At 38.3% G+C, this 20,979-nt stretch overlaps 1 protein-coding gene across 1 annotated transcript in view; it reads left to right on the top strand.

The window, feature by feature from the left end:
- Positions 1-332: 332 nt before the first annotated feature.
- KPNA1 (karyopherin alpha 1 (importin alpha 5)) overlaps positions 333-20,979 on the top strand; it is a 39,775-nt gene continuing 19,128 nt past the window's right edge. The window contains exons 1-8 of the mRNA XM_010021068.1: positions 333-462; positions 3,149-3,256; positions 5,095-5,194; positions 5,766-5,860; positions 9,641-9,772; positions 18,079-18,167; positions 20,015-20,114; positions 20,640-20,803. Of these exons, the coding sequence (XP_010019370.1) occupies positions 334-462; positions 3,149-3,256; positions 5,095-5,194; positions 5,766-5,860; positions 9,641-9,772; positions 18,079-18,167; positions 20,015-20,114; positions 20,640-20,803 (917 nt within the window). The 5' untranslated portion in view covers position 333. The remainder of the gene's footprint in view (positions 463-3,148; positions 3,257-5,094; positions 5,195-5,765; positions 5,861-9,640; positions 9,773-18,078; positions 18,168-20,014; positions 20,115-20,639; positions 20,804-20,979) is intronic.

Raw genomic sequence — 20,979 nt, forward strand, 5'->3', positions numbered from 1 at the left:
ATTAGTGCAGTTTTCTTTTAAGCCCAGGTTGTGTACTGTGCCTTACAGATCTCAGTTCTTTCTCAATAAAATATTTCATTTACTCATACCTTGCAGCCTTGGAGAGTAAAATGAAAATTTGTTGATCTGATGTGAAGAACTAGCACATCAAAGTGACAATTTTGTGAAATTTTTGCTTTACACCTTCTAAGTTATTGTAAGTTAGGTGATGGGATATAGGAGAGGAGTGTCTGGAAGTGCATGGCTAACAGATGGAGATGGAGACAGAAAGCTGTGTTGTTGAATAGGAATTCTTTTCTGACTTCTCATTTTTAATTGCATTGTAAAGGAATCATGACGACCTCAGGAAAAGAGAATTTCCGACTGAAGAGCTACAAGAACAAATCTCTAAACCCTGATGAGATGCGTCGCAGGCGGGAGGAAGAAGGTCTTCAGCTACGGAAGCAAAAGAGAGAGGAACAGGTACTGTACTACAGTTGTGGTAACTGTAACCAGTCCTTAAACAGTCTTGTCTTGCACTGTCTCTGGCTCTTTGCTTCTCCCAAGCCCTTCTAAGTTGTTCTTGCCCAGTGAAATTCATACATAGTCTGGAATCAGTCACCTGCAGACCTCACTGCCTATTCTTCAGGTTTTACAGAGCTGTGCTCCTCATTCACTCAAGTGTAAGACTGGCCAGAGCAGCTTAAAGATGATTTGAACAAAGCTGTCTGACCTTGCACCGCTTGCACTGGAGGTGACTGAGGAACTGTCACCTGGTTTGGTTTTTGTTTATGTTTTGGCAGATTTTTTCTTCCCCTTACCACCTGAGTTGTGCTGTCTCTAATCTCTGTTCGAAGAATGGGAAGCTGGGGTGAAATGGAAAGAAACGTTGCAGTTAGAATAGGAGCAGAAGGCCTGACCAAGTCTTTATAAGTTGCAGTACTGATTTTCTCAAGGGAAGAAATAATTTGTTGACCTGATTCTTCTCAATTTTCTGTCTTTAAGTTTCAGTTTGTTTCTGAAGTTAAAAAAGCTCAGGCTATGCTTGTGCTCATAAGGCTGGTACCTTACGTAGTGGATTTAGTATGTCTTGTACTCAAAATGATTGCTAAAAGAATGCTTGGAACAGAAGCTTCTCTGCCTGCTCATGTCTTGCTAGTTCTTACAACTTCGTTCCCACTGCCTAGTGGCAGGTGTTCTGCAGGTTTCTATCTTATCAGGAAACAGCAGCACTAACAAGATGTAATGGTTTAAGCCCAGCTGGCAACTAAGTACCACACAGCTGCTCTCTCACTCTGTTTCCCCTTATTGGAATGGGGAGGAGAATCAGAAAAAAAGGTAAAAACACCATGGGTTGAGATAAGAACAGTTTGATAATTGAAGTAAAAGTAAAATACAATCATAGGAAATAGAGGAAGGAATAAGCCCTGCTCTCCCAGTGATGCACAGTGCGATTGCTCACCACCTGCTGATACCCAGCCTCTATGCGAACATCAATTCCAGATAACTCCCCCCCAGTTTCTATGCTGGGCATGACATGCTGTGGTATGGAATACCCCTTTGGCTAGTTCAGGTCAGGTGTCCTGTCTCTGCTCCCTCCCAGCTTCCCATGCCCCTCCTCACTGGCAGAGCATGAGACTGAGAAGTCCTTGACCAGAGTAAGTGCTCCTTAGCAACAACTAAAATATCGGTGTGTTATCAGCATCTTTCTCAGACTAAAGCCAAAACACAGCACTGCACCAGATACTGGGAAGATTATTAACTCTATCCTAGCTAAAACCAGGACACAACTTGATGAAAAGCATCTTCTGATAAAAACAGGTGGCACTGAACAGTTCTTCCTTTTGTTCTTAGTTGTGTCCATTGGAAGTTTTAAGGGTTCAATTTCAAACAAAGTTATAACGAAACCCTTTTCATCAGTGTTGAGGTTTCTGGAGTTAGAATGAAGATAGTGTGTTTTGAATGGTAGGTCAAGTCTAATCTGTTCAATATTGTTTTCAGTGTCAATACCAGATGCTGGCAAGGCAGGGGGATTTCTGGGAGGGAATTACAATACTTCTTGTTGATTTTGCTTAGTATGTGCAGGTAGCATTTCCAGACTACTGGTCACACAGAATGTCATGGGTCTTTGTACATAATACTAAATTAGGAAAATGATGAGGAGTCATTTTTTTGTCTTACCTGTGCCTCTGAACTCTGTGGAGCAGATTACCACAGGTTGCTAAATAAAGCTTGTGGCAGTATTTCCTTCTGTTAAGGAAAGTTTTTAGTCCTAACTGGATGAACAGTGGAGCAGAAGTGGAGCTGCAAGCAGTGTCTGCAGCTCTACAATTTTGGACCTTGTACAGTTGCTTCTCTTTTATGTATTTGGCACATGGCTCATTGAAGTTTGTATGTATTTTAGTTTGAGACTGTACTGGAGCACATTTGTTGAGCTCGAGTGGGCACATCATACAGTAGCTTACAAGGAATAGCATTCTGTAAGGATACCTATCACTGTTCTAGGGTTGCTATAGACTTGGCAGTTTTGCATACTGTTTCCTCCCCATCTTCTCTAAAGAGAAGGTTAACAGCAGGTCTGTTGTCAGGGCTCTGTCTTGCCTGTCTGTAGTGGTGCATGTCTGACATGGTTCAGTGCTGGAGTCCTGCCTCCTGAACTCGAAAGGCTAAGTGGCACCTCTAAAGCCATCTTGTTATTGCTGATGTTCCTTCCAGTGGGACAGTTGGATGAAGGGGACAAGTTATAGCCTCTCTAGCTCTACTCATGACATCTCAAACCAGGGTACTTTCTCTAAGTGGTAGCAACCAAATTCTGTTCATCACAGGGTAATTTCAATCCTGTCCTTTTGGATCATCCTCCAAAGCCCTCTCTTATCCCGGCTTCTGCATGTGTTCTACAAAGATCTGTTACACACAGCAGTTTTTCAGGTCTTGGAGGCCTCAGCAAGAAAACAATTGTCTGGAAGCGATAGATGGCTTGTACGTGGAGCCCATTGCTGTTTTCATTTACTCCATGACTAAACTTTCTTCATTTGCTGTGAAGAGGAGTCTTGTAGCCAGTGTATTAGCTTCTTTCAGGTGATAGTGTATGTCATCTCTTTTTATTGCAGCCTAATTTGACATGCTGTGTACATATTTACTATAGATCTTTAATATTTTCTCTCTTTAGTTGTTTAAACGCCGCAATGTTGCAACAGCTGAGGAAGAGGCGGAGGAGGAAGTGATGTCAGATGGTGGCTTCCATGAGGCTCAGATGAACAACATGGAGATGACTTCTGTAAGTGATGAGAAAGGAATACAGTGTTTGTTGAAACTGGGGAGGCCTGTTGTGCGGTGACTTGAGGGGAATGGAATTTAGAAGACAGCTCTGAAATGCCTGTCTCAGTTAACTGCCTTAAAACAGATTACATGAGAGAAAAATGTTATAGATAGTGGTTGCTTGATGCATATATTTTCAAGAAAATGAAAGAAAAAGTCATCGTTCCAGGCAGACTGATTACTTCCATTATGGGTGATTATGGATAATATTTTATGATGATCAACTGTTGCCCAGGGTTGGGGTTTTTAATCTGAAATTCATAATGCTTGAAACTTGAAAATATAAACCAGACAATGTGTTATTGCTGTTTACAAAGTAAAAAGGGGCTCAGTGGAAATCTTTGTTAGCAGACTTTGAGGCGCAGCCATTTTTAGCCAGGGTGTTCGAAATATAGCTAAACCTAGCTTATCTGTCTGCATGTGTCCTAAACTCCCTTCCAAGCTGGAGTTTCACCCTATGGGAAAAGCTTTTTGTAGAAATTGGACTTTTCTGCTTTCTCCCTGTTTTTTTGCTACGGTTCTCTCCCTGGAAGGAAAAATGATGAGGGGTTTGTGCTATACCAGAGAGATTTAAGGAAAGTGCAGTCCTCACGTAAAAGTCTGACCACTGATCTTCATGCTTTTGTCTGTATTCAGAGTATGCAGATGATGTTTTCATAGAAATCAGGCTGGGCTTGGTTTCTGTTGGTTGTTATGCCATCCTTGAAAATTACACAGAAACAGAGAAATGCCTGTGAACAATCGGGTGGATGACTAATAGAATGTATTAGTTTACCCTTCAAGATAGCTTTTACATGCCAGAGAAGTCCTAAATACCATGTAATCATTTGTTTGGAAGCTTATATGAAGTGAATAGATAGTAAGAGTAAAGAAAGGAGCCTATCTAATTGTGATACTACCATTATACAGTTTATTTCAAATATAATTAATTTCAGGGTCTTAACAGTTGGGGCTGTTACCTGTTACAGACAAAGGTTAAGTATTTTAAGCACTGTTATTGTGTGTCTGTCTATCTAACAGTTTGGATCAGATCTGTCTTAAAGATTTAGACACAAAGAAGTGGAAGGAAAAAAAAAATCTGACTTTCCTTATGCTTCTTATATGGGTTTACGTGTGTGATGAAAAGAATGTCAGATTTTTACCTGGCATAAGAAAAGTCACGGATTGAATTTAGATTTCTTAGTGGAAACTGTCAATTTTAATACTTTTACTTGATTATGATGATTATAGTGCTTATGATTAGGTTTCTCAACTCCTCGAGAAGTGACAGGTCCTGTACATTTTAGTGTAAGAGAATGGGTCAAAATGTACATGTTACAGAAATCTAAACAATAGCATACTCAGAGTGGTGTTCTTGCATAACTGTAATTACTGTCTTCCAATTTAAACTACCTTGTGTCAAAGCGGACAATTTTACATTCATTTTAGAGGAGGGGAGAGAGGAAAGAAAGGGGAGAGAATACTGGTGAGACATTCTGAGGAGTAATTTTTTTTTGCTGTATTTTAAGTAAAATTTGAATTTTGGCTTCCAGAAAGAAATGACTACATTTAAGAATGATGCTGCTTATGTAGATGTAAATGAATTTGTTCTTCAATAAATGTATTTGTAATGGAAATCTAGTTATATTTGAAACTCCTTTGTTTTTCATAATGGTCTTATATAGGTGTTTACACAATAAAAGATAAGATTGATACTGGTTTAGCAAATGTTGTAACCTTTTTACCACTAATCTCAGATTTTGTTTTCCCTCTTGCTCCCTGTCACTTCCATTCTATTTTCTCCCACCTGAATCCTAGAGTGCAGTCATCACCTCTGATATGATTGAGATGATTTTCTCCAATAGTCCAGAACAACAGCTTTCAGCCACCCAGAAGTTCCGAAAGCTTCTTTCTAAAGGTAAGGGCTGAAATTACTTGGAGAAAATGTCAAAATGTCCCTGGCATGTGTTTTTGCTTTGACAGCAGTAAAGCCTGAGTTTCATACAGAAATTTCTGGATGAAGCTTTGGTTTGCAAAATGTCAGCTAGATATATGTAATAGTTCTTTTCTTGTGATTTTGTTGTATAACCATTAAGTGATGCAGACATGATGTCTACTGTTGGATGTAAGTTTAAATATTGCAGGTGGTGTCTCCATGGCTAAAATATGCTGATATATTGATGTTTCTCTGCATGTGTGCATGCCAGAGTGATTTCACAGAACTGCTGCTGTGAAGCAGGTGTGCTGAGTGCATTAGTGTTTTGAGTCATGTTACTTCATTACCTCAAAATTCAGGCTGGAGTCTTCCTATGGTGGCAGATAGGAATCCATTGGCTTTTAGTAAAGGCAAAGTAATATTGTGCAAAAAGCACACACTCTGAGAAAAGAGGAGTAGTCAGTATGTCAGTGGATATTATTTTGACACAGTAATTTGAGAACTTCCCTATAAGGAAATGAATGTATCTAACTTTGCTTTTTATTTTACATAGAACCAAATCCCCCAATAGATGAAGTCATAAGCACACCAGGAGTGGTGGCCAGGTTTGTGGAGTTCCTCAAGCGAAAAGAAAACTGTACATTACAGGTATACAAGTATAAATATATCTTCCTATATTAGGAGGGCATTTGGTGATGAAAATAGGCAGAAAAAAAATCATTTAATTAGCTTCTCTCTTTCTTCACTGGATTAAAAATGCTATTCTATCTGTGGAATTTCTAGCAAGGTCTCTGGGGACAGGACTGAGAGATATACATCTTGAGTTGCATTGTGTGATTGCTAGGATGGGATCTTTCCACTTCATCATGTAACAAAACCAGAGTTTGAAATTTGGACCTCAACAGATGAAATGCTATCAAACTAAACTTTGGTGTTTGTCCTTTTTGTACTAGTTGAAGGAAGTTTTGAATCTCTAGAATTATGACTTAATTTTTTGATTAAATGAAAGGAAATTTAGAATTAGGATTGGAATCCATAATGATAAGCATAGAAATCTTGAAGCTTGCTTTGGTTTCAAAAACTAAATTGTCTGCTACAGTGGTGGCTAATTTGTCTTGGACTTGCTTCTCATTTCCAGTTGTCCCTTTTTCTGGTCAGAGTTCTTTCTTCTGGGCTAGTAGAAAATGAGGGAAAAGGAATCATTTAGTAATAGAAAAAAAATGTTAACAGGTAACCATTAAATACAATATATAGGTTAGAGTCAGTATTTTTCAAAATGCATAAGGCATTTGTTAATGCCGTGTGATGTCCAAGTTTTGGTGAGTGGAGATACACAAAAAATGGATACTTTTTTTCTTGAAAAGTAGAAAAAAAAGTATCATATAGAGGAATTACTTTTCAAATTGATATCCACAGAATTGCAAAGGTCTGTTAGCTGCCTTTGAAGAGGCTGTGGAAGTAACTAACAGATTTAAACCAGTTGCTTTGCACCTCCAGTAGCAAGTTTGTAAGTGATCTGATGTAAAAAAAATGAAATGCCTTTTATTACTGATAGGACACTAGCATGGAAGCCTAAGACAGGCAGATAAAGGGGAACAAGCTCCCCTTTTTGAAGGACATATTTGAATAAGAAGGGAAAATAAAGGTAGAGGATACTACATCAAATGCAGATATATCTGTAGTTTAAAAAAACTTCAAAAGCATTTGTAGACTGAGTCAAATTATCATGGCCTTACTTGGTGTAACGTGCATTGTATTGATTTTTACACAGAAAAGGCAAAAATCAAATTGAAACTTTCAGTCTTGTCCTAAGTTTGAAACAAAGCATTGAAAATGTAAACTTGAGTACACTGCTTGTGATATTCCATTCCAACTGGTTAATTTTCCCTCATCTTGCCAAATTTGCCTGCCGGTTTGGCAGCTCAGGGTCTGCAGATAGAACTTTTTGCTGTGAACAATTAGGAAGTTTCTCTTGACCTGACTTTTTAAGACTCGTTTTTACTCTGTCAGTGTTTCTAGAATTGTTCCGTGGCACAGACAGAGATTTTGGCTGTGCTGTTCTAGACATTTCAGTGTCTAGACTAGCTGTAGAAGGACAAGATTTTCAATTCCTTCTGGAAGCAGTGAAGTATATTTTTGCTCAGATACTATAGGTATTTGTATGGTGGATTGAATATGGAAATTCTTCTGTGTTGATGAACTTGGAACTTTATGTGTCTTTATGCTCTGATTTTCTCCTGTGTTGTCAATGGGAATATCTTGTAAAAAGTAGGTTTCTGGTATCAGTGATAGGAAGACCTAGTTTGTCTGGAATTTGTCTGCCCAGTTTTTACTCAAGTGATTTCAAGACTTAAAAAAGGTCCCCTCTTCTCCATGATTACTGAAGCCTTATGTGAACAAGTAAATTTGTCAGATGTGTAAAATCTTTTTGTGGTAGAGATAAAAATCTTAAGAACAATACTACACAGACACCGCGATCATCCCTTGGATGAGGTTTTCTTCCTGTTAATGAACTTCAGTTATCATAAAGTATTTTGGTTTTCTATACTTCGCCATTTGCACGTGGCTGTTCCTTAGTTTATACATCCTGGAGCATCAGGTGTCCACCTGTGGAGAGAGAGGAGAAAAACTGTCACTCTGCTAACCTTTCTGTAACTTACGCCATCTGAATGTTAAGTGGTGCTCACACAAGGACATCATGTAATTCATCCTTGATTCTAGTTAGGAAAAGTTCACTTTAACAGAACTTTGTTCCACAAAAGGGGGGAAATCTTATGACTAGCTCATAATCCAAACTTATTTTATAAATATTTGAAGTGAAGTACAGATTTAAGCAAGAAATATATGCTGTTTGGTTTTAAAGCTGATTAAATAGTTTATATATGGTGATTCTTCTCCTTTTTTTTTTTTCTTCTGTGTGAGTTTCTGAGTTGTGAGTGGTTCAACCTGGTGGCATCCATTAGGAAGCCAAAGGGCAAGTTCTCAAATATGAGTAAGAAAACTCTGTGGTTGAAAGATGACTAATAATCTGGTTATACTGCCTCACAAAACACTGGATACTCACTTAAGTGAAAGTAAAATTACAGGAAAGCCCATACACTTTGTTGTCCTTAAGCTCTGGCCTAAACATTTTGCTTTGAGTTTCTGAATGATGAGCCTTGCAGTTTTGACATTACATGTTTCTGCTTATTGCAGTCCATAATCTTTGTATATTATAACAGTGTATTTTGGAATTGTTTATTCTGATCACATTTTACCAGGACATTTCTCCTTTAGTTGGTCAGGAGGGCAGGATTAACTATATTTTTAAAACTGATGTCTTTAATAACTAACAACACTTAAAAATGAAAAGCCTTGCACAATTCCTAGACTTAATTGTGGAATTATTATTTTATGCCCTTTTCAGGATTCTGTGTGTCTCCTTAGCAGGAGTTGCTTCTATGATTAAATCCTAAATATAGGTCCTTGCTGCTCTTCAGAGATAGCTAGACTTGGAAAAGTATATCAAGATTTTCACTGGAATACTCCAGATCAATATCAGTTTAATAAAATTCATTAGCAGTGTCAAAAATGGGTCATTTGTAGCATACAACTGGCCATTTTCATTGTTTGTTGAATTTTGCCTTTTCATTCATCTTTTAGCAGTCTTTCATTCTCTAGATTCTAGATGTATTTGATAGGATTTAGCATAGTGTAATAATTTTTGTACTGAAAAACATGGAGAAATCTTCCAGAATCTAGATTTCAAGAGTCTGTATTTTCTGAGGTCTGTATCAGGTAGTGTTAAAATTTGTATTTCAGCTTTGCATTTCTCAAGTTGAAATAAAACCATCATACACTGTAACTCGTGGCAGCAATAATGATCTCCAGAGTTGGAGAGGAGTACCTTGCTGTAGTTGCAGAGTTCTACCAGACTGTGATTACAAAGTTGGTGGGCTTTTTTGTTTGTTTGTTTAAATCTCTTTTTCTTCTTTGTGTTTTGGGGTGGTGTTTTTTTTTAATGGCTTTTATCTGCTCTATATTCATTAAGTTTTGTCAGTGTCTCTGCATCTTTAGGAAAATCACTACTGATTCAGTGAATGCAGGTATCGGATGTCTTGTGGGAAGACTCAGTTTTTGTGTATAATAGGTTCTTAGCTGGTGAGGATTGGTACTAAACAGACCACAGGCAATATATTTGCATCGCAAGAAAATAATATTTGAAAAGCCACAGCAAACCTCAACCTGTTCTCATAAGGAACTTCTGCAGATCTTGATTTCAAGTGATACTAAGTCTTAACTCTGATACTTTGCAAATTGTCTGTGTTAATTAGTAATATATCATGCTTTCCGTACACCAGTTCTTTCTGTCTTTAAGACATTTAGTCTTCAGTTTTGGTGTGGCACGGAAGGCTCCTCGTAAACTGCCTTTTGTACTTTGTTTTCCAGTTTGAAGCTGCTTGGGTGCTGACAAATATTGCCTCTGGAAATTCTCTTCAGACTCGAATTGTGATTCAAGCAGGAGCTGTCCCCATCTTCATAGAGCTACTTAGTTCAGAGTTTGAAGATGTACAGGAACAGGTAAAGATGGAAAATAATGTTGGATTTTTTTTATGTGTGTGTCTGGTAGTTTGTGGGGTTTGTATATTATTATTTTTTTACTTTCATCCCCAGAATGGAACAAGGCTGTCTTGTAAGAAAGCCTGTAGAGGAAATGTAGTGTTTGGCATTGTCTTTCTACCTAGTATGTGTTAAGATATCTAAGCAAGTATTTTTCTGGAAATGATATATTTAACCATAGGCAAGGAGATAATGCATTTTGATCTCTAATGAGTTAATGTTTTTCTGTGTATTGAAGAATTTAAAAAAGCCTTATTTAAAAAAATTGCTTTAGAGATAGAAAGTTCATGTTTATTTCTCTTGCAGATAAAGCATGAGTGGAAATGATACTTTATTCTCTACAGAGAAAACTACAGTTTGTTCTTTACATTCCTTATAAAGTAGATGTATATTCTTTAAGGCCCAAAGGGATCAGTGTAAAGCACAGAGCAAACATTTGACTCAGTAATTTTTGCATGACGTCTGTAACTTATGTGTGACCAAGGATGTATTTCAGACATATAATCTTGTTTTGAAGACTTAAGGTGATGAAATATTGTGTTAACAAATAGAGTTTCATCTAATATTAATGCTAACTTGAAAGTATGTACCTTTAGTGTACAAATTTGACTAGCTTTGGGGCCAGGTATTTTCTTTTGTTTCATTGTCCACTCAATCAGTAAGATCTCTGTTTTTTTTCCTATAGCTACTTATGGACCATAGATTAAGCTTTTCTTAAGGAAATGAAATTGAGCTCTGAATTCTCATTATAAGGGTATTTCTGTGATGGTCGGTTTGGTTTTTGGTGGCCCTTTTCTGAGCATAGCTTTGGGTCAATATCTTTTCATGGTGGTGAAATTATAAGCACTGGATATTCCAGTAGCACTCTTCCAGCACAGTGCTGTTTGCAGAGACAGTACTTCATTTTCATTTCTACTTGATACTTCGGTGTGTAAATATCCACGATGTCTTTGCGGATTCTTTGCCCCAGAAGCTGGCTGCAAGCTCAGGTTAAGCTGACTATCCAGTATGATCCATTGTTCTTTTCAGAGTCACTGACTCCCAGGGTTCAGTTCTCCATCCTGTAAGTGTGACCTCTGTTCTCTGTTCCTAGATGTCTGACCTTGCAGTTTGGCTGTATGAGATGCATGATTGGAGGAGTCCCAACTCATAAGCATTGAATTGCTTTGTGTTACTTGTCTGTCTTTCTTATAGCTGGCTAAGAGTGTACATACTTGAAGTTGTCTAACATTCTGTGCAAGACAGATAGGTATTTTCCCCCCCTCAGTTGCTTTTAGCTCTCTAGTTCTTCCACTCTGCAACTTTCCATTTTCATTGGTCTGTCTCAGGCTGAATTATTTTTGAAAAGGTTTTTAAAGAGAAAAATAATTCAGGTGCTTGAAAAAATTAAATGATATTAAAGGAAATAACATGGGGGGGTTGTGTCTTTTTGTTGTTTTTTTAAGCTTTCTTTGGGGAAATGAGTCTATTGTAGAAACTAGAAATGTGATAGTGAGCTTACCAAAATGGCAGGTAAATGCTATGTTCTGCCTGTGTGGAAATCCATCCAGACTTAGCTATACAATGCTTTTTAGAGTTTGAATTTTTTTTGGTTGAAATTGGTGGCATTACTTTCCAAATTCAGTGATCACTTGTACAGCGCTGTTCCCGTGGAATGATGGGTGCTCTAAGTGTGGTAACTGCTGCTCCATTTTTTTGCTCCTAATGATCTTCAGTATGAGAGCTAACATGATTTTTTTTATTAGGTGGTTGTTATCATCCCTGCTGATGTTCAGAGAGCAGGTGGGAAGAGTGAACCTCTTTAGAATGAGTTATGCAGCCTTCAGCCTTAACATGTCTTAACAGAAGAGCTTAGGGGCCACAGTTAAGTAGTTTATCTGTCTCCTTCCCCTTCTGCCTCCTAATAAACTGCTGACATGTTAAAGGCAGGCGCAGTGGGTTGTAATTGCTGGAAAATACTTTTCTGTGCAATTCAGGTGATGAATCTGTGATCTCTCTGTTACCAGTAAGCCTCTAAATACTAGTTACACATTGCTCTGTAGTAAGCTGTACTAAAGAAGGAAAATGTACCACTGCAAATTGTTACCTGCACCTTTTCATAGAAGGTTTCTGTGCTGCAGGTCTAGAGATTGCAGCCCTGCTCATAGCTGAATTTGGTTTTCATGCAGGCCAACATGAAAGAAATGGGTTTATCCAACACCTTAACAAAACCCAAACATGTCACCATAATATCTACTAAAACAACAATTAAAAGGATTAAGCACTTGAAAGTTAGCTCTTGTACTTCTGCATTGCAGGGTAGCATTAGTACACAATTACATAGTATTTTCCAGATGACTGTGGTCTCATTCAGTCAGACGTACGGATTGTTGCCCTGGTAACAGATCAGTGCATAGTAAAGGAGGCTTTTATTTGTCACACTGTGGCCCTGTTTGTTAAAGTTGGCACACTTTATAGTGAATGAAGGAGGAAAGGGAAGAGATCTTACGATTAGGGTGACTGCAGGTTTCTGAGACAAATGTTATATGCTACTTAGTGTCTGATGCTGGATAATTTGCTTGTATTGGTTTTCCATAAGTGGATACGAGTTCTGTGTGTTTTGAATGCTCAGTGTGAAATATTCCTGTTCTGTTTTGGAGTTGAGGACAACTCAGTGCTTTTGCAAGTGACTTTTGCAGTTAGGTCTGTGTTTTGAGCAGATGTGCTCCTGGGCTTCTCAAGCTGGATTTCTGAAGCTGGAAGATATTCAGCCATAATTTTCTCCCCTGTAAAATTATGACTGTTACTTTCTTTCACAGTAGTACTTGGAAGATGATTATTTGCAAGCAACTGTTGCTACATTTGCAACAAATTAAAAAAATACAGGAAAATACAGAAAATGTAATTACGTGTTCAGAGTAGATGGGCCAGAGGCCCTATAACCAAATAGTAAAAGATGGAGGAAAAAAGTGATATTGAAGACTGTGTTTGGTAAGCCATTCTTTGTGCTATGTGGCATAGTAATTCTGTAGAAGGAAATGTTAGTGGTAATGTAACTTTGAATATGTAGCACAGCATAAACGCAACAACAAAAAAATTAATACTAGTTTAATTTTACTTACTTGGCTAATCATTACCCAGTGATTTTTGTCTTACAGTAAGTCAGTCTTAGACTTACACCATTGAATTTGTATTATTTCAAACTTCCCTTAGCAGTGGGAAGTTTATCCAGTTTGTCTGATCGGATCATGATTTTCCCAACAGTTATTTTTCATATTTATAAGTCAGTTTTAATCTAATGTGTTGCATTGCTTCTTTTGCATATGCTAGTCTCCGAGTCAGTTGTGATTCTAAATCAGTGGTTTTATAGATGTCTGTGTGAGGGAATATTTATAGCTATGTTTAATAAACAACATGTATTTTAATGAAAGTATATCTTACATCTTTTTACTAGATCTGTTTCCCATTAAGCTATGCAGGCTGACATTTAATTACCTGCTATCCTTTAACTCTTTCATTGTTTCCACTGTATATCAGTGTTTAGATTGTCTATCAGTCTTTCTCTTTGATCAGTGGTCAAACCATTTGGCATTCATTTTTCCCATCAAAAAAACTGAGTTTAGTACAGAAGCTGCATCTTCATTATTTATTAAAAACTCTTTGGCTACATCTCTCTACCTCTCCCTGTTTCTGGTTTTGTTGTAGTGATTTTTAGGTTTAGTCTGTGGCATATGTCCTGCCCTTCTTCCACTTGCCACGATTTTTTTTTTCCAAAAGATGTCTAGAAATTTAGATATGCCAGCCTGAAATTAATTACACTGAAGGACTTCATCAAAGCCCTTTAGACATGCTTAAGGTTGATCTGGCTTCAGCTATGTCTTAGCTGCAGTTTTTTTTCTGAGTTCCCTTGCTGAGGTATTTCAGACTCAAATGTCAACTTGAGTTTCCTTGATGAACATTGAAATTCCATCAAAAACCATGCAAGGCATCATGCTCCCTGTCTGAGATGACTGAGGTTGTCTCACAGTGACAGGTATGTGTCACTATGCTCTGCTAGGCAGCTGCTGGCAAGAGCATCCCCAGCTACCCTGTCCTCCTTTGGAAGCATTTGTGTTTTCAGCTAAAGGGACCAATGTGTTTCTCCCTCAGTATTTTCCCATTTCTAGTTGTATTGTGGTTCCTTTTGGTAACCATTGTTTGTTTGGCAGAGATGACTTGTGAGTCTGGTGTCTGTTTCGCTTTTACATCAGAAGTCTTGCTGATTAGATCTTGGCAATCAAATCAGGAAAAACAGTTGAGGCAGGAGTATGAGCTACTTTCTCTGCTTGGGTGGATAAGATGTGAGAAATAAGGAGCTATGACCACCCCAGCAACTGAAAGGAAGGTGTTTTCTGTGTTGGGGCATAGTAGAAGTCATCTCCTGGGAATTTGGTCTTCTGGTATCCTTCCTTCTGTCCACTTACCCAAGCACACTTGTATGCAAGCTAATCTTCAGAGTCTTCATCCCAGTATTAGATACATTTCCCAACTCAGCAGCTAAAAGTAGAGAAAGTGTTGATTTTTCGCTTTGCAGTATTGCTTCTCCGCTAGGAGGCACAGGCTGTACACACTGTAGATGGCTGGTTTAGAACTTGGTTTAGATATCCAAAGGCCTCATGAAATAATGGCTAAGAGCCTGCAGAATCCAGGGCAAAGTGAAAGATTGTCAGAAAGCACGTGGATTATTCACAGAAGGCACAATATGGCTCGACAGTACTCTACAAAACTTGCACTTTACTGTAATTGACTTAAGTTGTCCACCTCTGCAGAAACAACACTGGAGTTTAATAATGAGTAAAATAAACTGGAGACCTGCAACAATCCCTACTCTGCTCTTAGCAATAAATGGAAATTTGTACAGGTGTGTGGAAATTGGCACTGTCGGTTGAAAAGGCAACATTTGCATTTCCAGTTTGCACACAACTTTGATACCTCAGATGTTAGTTAAAAAGTCACACTCAAAATCTTAAAATTACAGGTTCTTCTCACCTTCAGATCTGGCTGTAGTTATTGGAATATACCAAAAAGGAATTTTTTAAGAGTCAGATAATTTTTTTTATATAATAAACTCTGAAATTTAATGGAATTAAATATCCATTTGTTTCTGTTGCTATCCAGAAAAGAAGATACAAACATTTGGGATGTGTAGAAAGAAGCCAGAATGTTATGGTAAGCAGAGTCCATCTGCATCTTTAGGAGTGCACAAAAGAAGCAATGGAAATCACTGAACATTATTCAGACAAACAAAACCTGAAGCAGCTTGTCATTGTTCAGATGTTGTCTGTGGGAACCATGACAGAGCTTTGTATTTTTAGCAGTGTCTGATGAGAAGAGTTTAAATGAGGTTGACTTACGTTCCTCACTTATCTGAAGAGCTGAAGTAATACCTTAAGGAAAGACGTCTTCCTCGTTGAATGAAACCTTGCATATTTTTCTGAAGATACTTCAATTTCTTTGCATCTTGTGTACTATCAGTCATTAGTTACTACAAGGATTTCTTTCCAGCATCCTCTTTTACCAGGCCCTGTGATACAAGGCTATTGGGCCAGACTTCTCTTGCTATAAAAAATTGAGAGTGGCAAAAAAGAAAAATGCTATTTGATTTCTGTGGTCAGAGTTTTTGATGTGAGATTTGCTGTTGCAAAACGAGTCTGTCATTCAGGATCAGAATGGATTCTTGGATTAAGTGATTATCACTGTTGTCAACCCTAAAAATAATGTTGCTACAATGGCAGAAGCAAAGTCCACAAACAAGTAAAATACGGCCTCCAGGGGTGTTTAATGTGCATGAGGGTGTCCAGGTAAGGAGATTGTATCTTCGTACAAAGTTACCCACGTGTTCACTAACAGGAAATTACTGATAATTCTGACTTATTTCCTCCCTAAATGTTTTTTTAGAGGATCCACAAGTTTATCTAGAAATCAGCTGAAATCTTTGATTTATTCAACAGGCTTCTCATTGCTGCAGAAATACAAACACTGCAGTAGGCAACAAGTGTGGCTTCTTACATTTCTAATACAAATGGCATTTTGCAGGAGGTGGTATATGTTCTGTTTCTAAAGCTGCTCCATCTTGACTCTATGAGGCTGCCACACCCAAGGTTATACTTTTATTTCAGACAAAGTGTTATCACAACAGTTGGAAAATACTAAGAATAGGAATGAAAAATAATTTTTGTGGTGAAGATCAGTTTTGGGCGGGACATTGTGTAGCAGTCATAGAATTGTTAGGGATGGAAAGGACCTTAAGATCATCCAGTTCCAACCCCCTGCCATGGGCAGGGACACCTTCCACCAGAGCAGGTTACTCCAAGCCCCTGTGTCCAACCTGGCCTTGAACTCTGCCAGGGATGGAGCAGCCACAGCTTCTCTGGGCACCCTGTGCCAGCGCCTCAGCACCCTCACAGGGAAGAACTTCTTCCTTATATCCAACCTGAACTTCCCCTGTTTACATTTTAACCCATCACCCCTTGTCCTGTCGCTCCAGTCCCTGATGAAGAGTGTCTCTCAGCGAAGTCAGTATAACCTTGTGCCCTGCCTCTGTGGCTGAGAGCAGAAGCCTGGAAAACAGTAGGGGAATAAAACAAACTAATCCTTTCCCAGAATAGTCTCCTGGTCTCTTTAACAACTGACAGTTTAGGGACTTCTGATCTATCTATCTGTGGTAATACTAGTACAGAGGAGTCCTTTTATTTTGTATCTAGCAAGCTGGCATCTGTATCTACATTTTTTATATACAAAAGGTTTTAGCTGTATTATCCTTGCAGAATTTGCCAGTGGTTGTGGGCCTCTGCAGTGATTGGAGTCTTGTTTTTTAAAGTAGCATCTTTTTGGCACTGTTTAAAAGCGTGTTACACTAGAAGTCTAATGCAGCAAATCAGTTGACGTCATACTGATAATAAACAAGTAAGTTTATTTCAGGTGATTGGAGAATTTCCCTTAGGTAACAAATCTGTCTTATCCTGTCAATTGCTTTAGGGGAATAATTTATTTCAAGTAGAGATACAGAGAGAAAAACATGTTTATTTTGTGTGGGGAACTTACGTAGGTTCAGTTGGAGTAGTAGTTGTGCACTGTAACACGTTTTACTGCAAATAAATATGTAGTCCTCAACTGAAGAGAAATCTGGGGACAACATTCTGCTGCTATCCACAATAAATAGGATTGCTTTTGTCCTCTTTGTAATGTGCATTACTGGAACTATTTCCAACGATTGCGTAGACATTATATGGGTTTTACCAATAAGCAGATAAATGTATCTCTTTAATTAGCCCTCTGCTAACTTGAAATGAATAGCAAATAGGAGTTTCATACACTTCCTTTGCTGACAAAATACTGTCTGTAAATCACAGAATGGAATTCATAAAATGGCTTTGATACTTCCTATAGACTACTTCTAGTTTTATTTTAGTTTTATTTTGTTCTCTCGTTCTAGTGGACAGTGATGTCAAAACCACCACTTGACCCAAACGTATAAATCAAAACCAATTAAATCTTCTATTCTCATCATACTACAGAAGATGGATTTCATGCTTCATTAATTGTCTATTGGCATTTTAGATATTTTCTTCACAAAATGCAGGGTTACAGTCGTACTGATGTCCAGGGGAGAAAATAGATGTCCTTGCATTTTACCATGCACATGTCTTAATAGGCAACACTGGTTCTGTCTTGTGTAGTTTTCTTTTAAGGGATATATGCTAATACCCATCTGAACTCTAATTCTGAATATTGTTTTATCTTGCATATAGATTCTCATTTTCATCTTAGTTGGGGTCAGCATTCTTAATGTGACTGTGTAAAAACTGCATGCTTTTAATGGCTTCTTAGGAAATACTAATATGGGCTGTTCCACACAAGTGTTTTTGGGTAGATACAAACTTGCTTGACCTGGGCTATGAACATCTGGACTTGAATCAGCTCTGAATGAGGAGTGTAGAATTAGTATGTTACTAAGCTTGAGGAGATAAGCTCGTCTCTCATATTGTGGACAGAGCAAGGTTATGGCTGCTTGCAAAGTCTTTGGAGACCCACATGTTGTTTTGGTATTCCCCTTAGATCTGTAAATATTTCTGAATCATATAATGAGCTTGGATATATATATGTAATATTCAACCAGAATGCATTCCCTTTCTGTACTTTGTCCAGGATCTGACAGTGAGAACAGAATGTCTCCTGCTCTAATACATGCACTGAACTGGTTGAATTGGAAAAATAAAAGCAATTACTATCCTGTTTTTTCATTTCAGGCAGTATGGGCTCTTGGCAACATTGCTGGAGACAGCACTATGTGCAGAGACTACGTATTGGATTGTAATATCTTGCCCCCTTTATTGCAGTAAGTCTGTTTTAATATGTTTTCCAGAATTTTGCTTGAGTGTCTATAGTAAGACTGAAGTTTGTTTTTTGCCTTGAAGAATAATAATGATTTTTTTTTTTTTTTTTTATTGTGGAGTAATCTGATTGTTTCATGGGAGCTCAACTACTTTTGTAATGGAGCTGTAAAATGGAAACATGTTTTAGAAGCAGTTAAGATGGAATTGTCTTATTCTTCAGAGTAGGTGGATGCCTGGGCTTAATATAGAGTCATAGAATAATTGAAGTTGAAAGGCACCTCTGGAGGTCATCTAGTCAAAGCCTTTCTTCATAGCAGGTGAGATCAGATTAGATTGCTCAGCTGCTTAACTAGTCAAATTTGGAACATCAAAGGTACATTCCATAACTGCCTGGGGCAACCTGTTTCAGTATTTGACTATAGCATGATGAAAAGCAATGATCTAATACCTAATTAGAACTTTCTGTGTTTTACTTTGTGACAGTTGCCTCTTGTCCTGTCACTGTCCACTCTCTTCTGTATCTACCCATTAAACTGTTGTTAGGCAGCAGTTATAATCTCCCTTTACACAGTCGTCTCCTAAGGCTGAACAAATCCAGGTCTCTAACCCTCCCATTGCCATTGCGTGTCATTTCTCTAGCCTGCTAATCATCTTGATAGCCCTCTGCTAAAGGACCGTGTTATTGCTGCAACAGTGACACCACCTTGCGTTGTCATGTTCAAATTAGGATTACTCAATCTGTCCTTTGCAGACTGTTTCTGTGGCAGTGGAATTCTCCAGTGTACTCATAAATATATTGGTACAGTATGGAATGGCTATGAGAAAAAGAAACTGAGTTGTTACAGCTCTGGAAAAACTATGCCTTGCCTTACTGCATTCCTCCTAGGCCAAAGGGTACTATGAGTAGTCATTTCTGAATTGTCAAGAAAATGCTTTGTTTAGAGGCTTCACACTGTGTTTGACTTAATTAACCAACTCCACAGACATCTTTGTCAGTGCTACACATAAGGGAACTCACTGAGGCTGATATAGTTTTGGTCAAGTGTGATTACCCTTATGTGAGAGGGCAGTTTTGGTATGCAGATCTCATGAAGATGTCAGTATTACAGTTCATCACATCGGTGAGCATCCTGTTTTTTGGAGCAGAGTTTGAACCCTGCAGCTGGTGTGTGGATGCCACCCCTTAACAACTGAAGGAAGAGACTAGTTTGGGGTGGTCTGTAGGATTGTGTTATAACAAGAATGCAGTGGGGAAGGCTCTTCTGTGCCAGGACTGGAGCCAGTGTGCACAGAAAGTCTGTAAACAGTGCTTGCTGTGAGATATGTAACTGTCTTGAATGTTTGGGAACCCTAAACCTGATTATACATATTTTCTGAGGATGTTTTGTTCTCCTTTGCTAGTTAACATACAGAAGCGTAAAAGTGGGGCTGATAGTTTGAGACTGACATAAAAATGCAGTTCAGTGAGGAGAGTATTCTCCAAAACTACCTGCAGGTCCTTCTACTTGGAGTAATCTTGTCACAGTTCTTGCGCCTTTTGACTGTTAATCTGCTACATCAGCATCTAGGCCAATAAATGAACACACTCAGTGTAATGGTTGTTGCTCTTGTTGGGATACTAGGATTCGTGTGTCCAGCATGTGTATTAGCATCCAGCCATCGAGCACAGTTTTACTCAGAATGTATTTTTATAGGAGAGAAAAGAAATCTATCTTACTTTGTTGCCCTGGTGTATGTTAAAATCTAGGCTTGAGTTTGATTTAACGATGAATGCAGTTGACCCTACAGGGTTGCCTGGCTTTGATTTTGAAAAAGCAAAGGTTGGAATTTTTTTGTTGGTTTGTTTTAGATTGCTTTCAAAACAGAACCGTCTCACTATGACCCGAAATGCTGTATGGGCTCTATCCAACCTCTGCAGAGGGAAAAACCCTCCTCCAGATTTTGCCAAGGTAAGAGACGTTTGAAAGGAAATAAGCCAAATAAGCAATGAGGGTGGTGAAATGTTAACTAAATAGAAGAAATATTTCAGAATTTCTCTGAAACAATGTTTGGGCTTCTTACAACTGAAAGTTTGGAATGTGTTTAGTCCTTTGAGAAGATACTCACAACCACTGTTTTAATATAGCTGCCTCCTAGCTTTTTGTTACTGTTCCTGTACTGAAGATGACCATCCCACAGCAAAACAAAACTCTGTGCATCTTGGCTGCTGTAGTGCAAAGTATGGCACATCTTAGCAGACAAGTATGAGCTTCAGTTGCCAGACGTAGTGAAGAATTCTTAGTGCTTGTCTGCTGACATGCTGCTCCGTACTGGTGTGGCTACAGCCCTGCACAGAAGTGCTCCCTAGGTCTGAAATTTTTAGAGTATTGAACCTCAAATGCCAGTGTCTAATCCTGTAATGCCAGCTAATTTTGTATGTGACATGTTACTATATCTGCTGGCTCTTTTAATTGTACAATGTATGTATCTTACAGGTTTCACCTTGTCTTAGTGTGCTTTCCTGGCTGCTCTTTGTCAACGATACAGATGTATTAGCTGATGCCTGCTGGGCTTTGTCCTACTTGTCTGATGGACCCAATGATAAAATCCAGGCTGTGATTGATGCAGGAGTCTGCAGAAGACTTGTGGAGTTGCTGATGTAAGAAGTCTGTTCTGAGCAAATTTCCATCCGCTGTAGCAAATTACTATCTATTCTTTTTCCCAAAATCAAGGTTCCAGCAGTAGGAAGTTTAATTAGATACGTCTTGAAAGCAAAGCGAGAATTTGAGTTTTAATTTTACCTGTCTGTGTTCAGTCATCTTTACATGTCATGAG

The sequence above is a fragment of the Nestor notabilis genome, unplaced genomic scaffold (genome assembly GCF_000696875.1).
Source record: "Nestor notabilis isolate BGI_N333 unplaced genomic scaffold, ASM69687v1 scaffold23328, whole genome shotgun sequence".
Taxonomy (NCBI): domain Eukaryota; kingdom Metazoa; phylum Chordata; class Aves; order Psittaciformes; family Psittacidae; genus Nestor; species Nestor notabilis.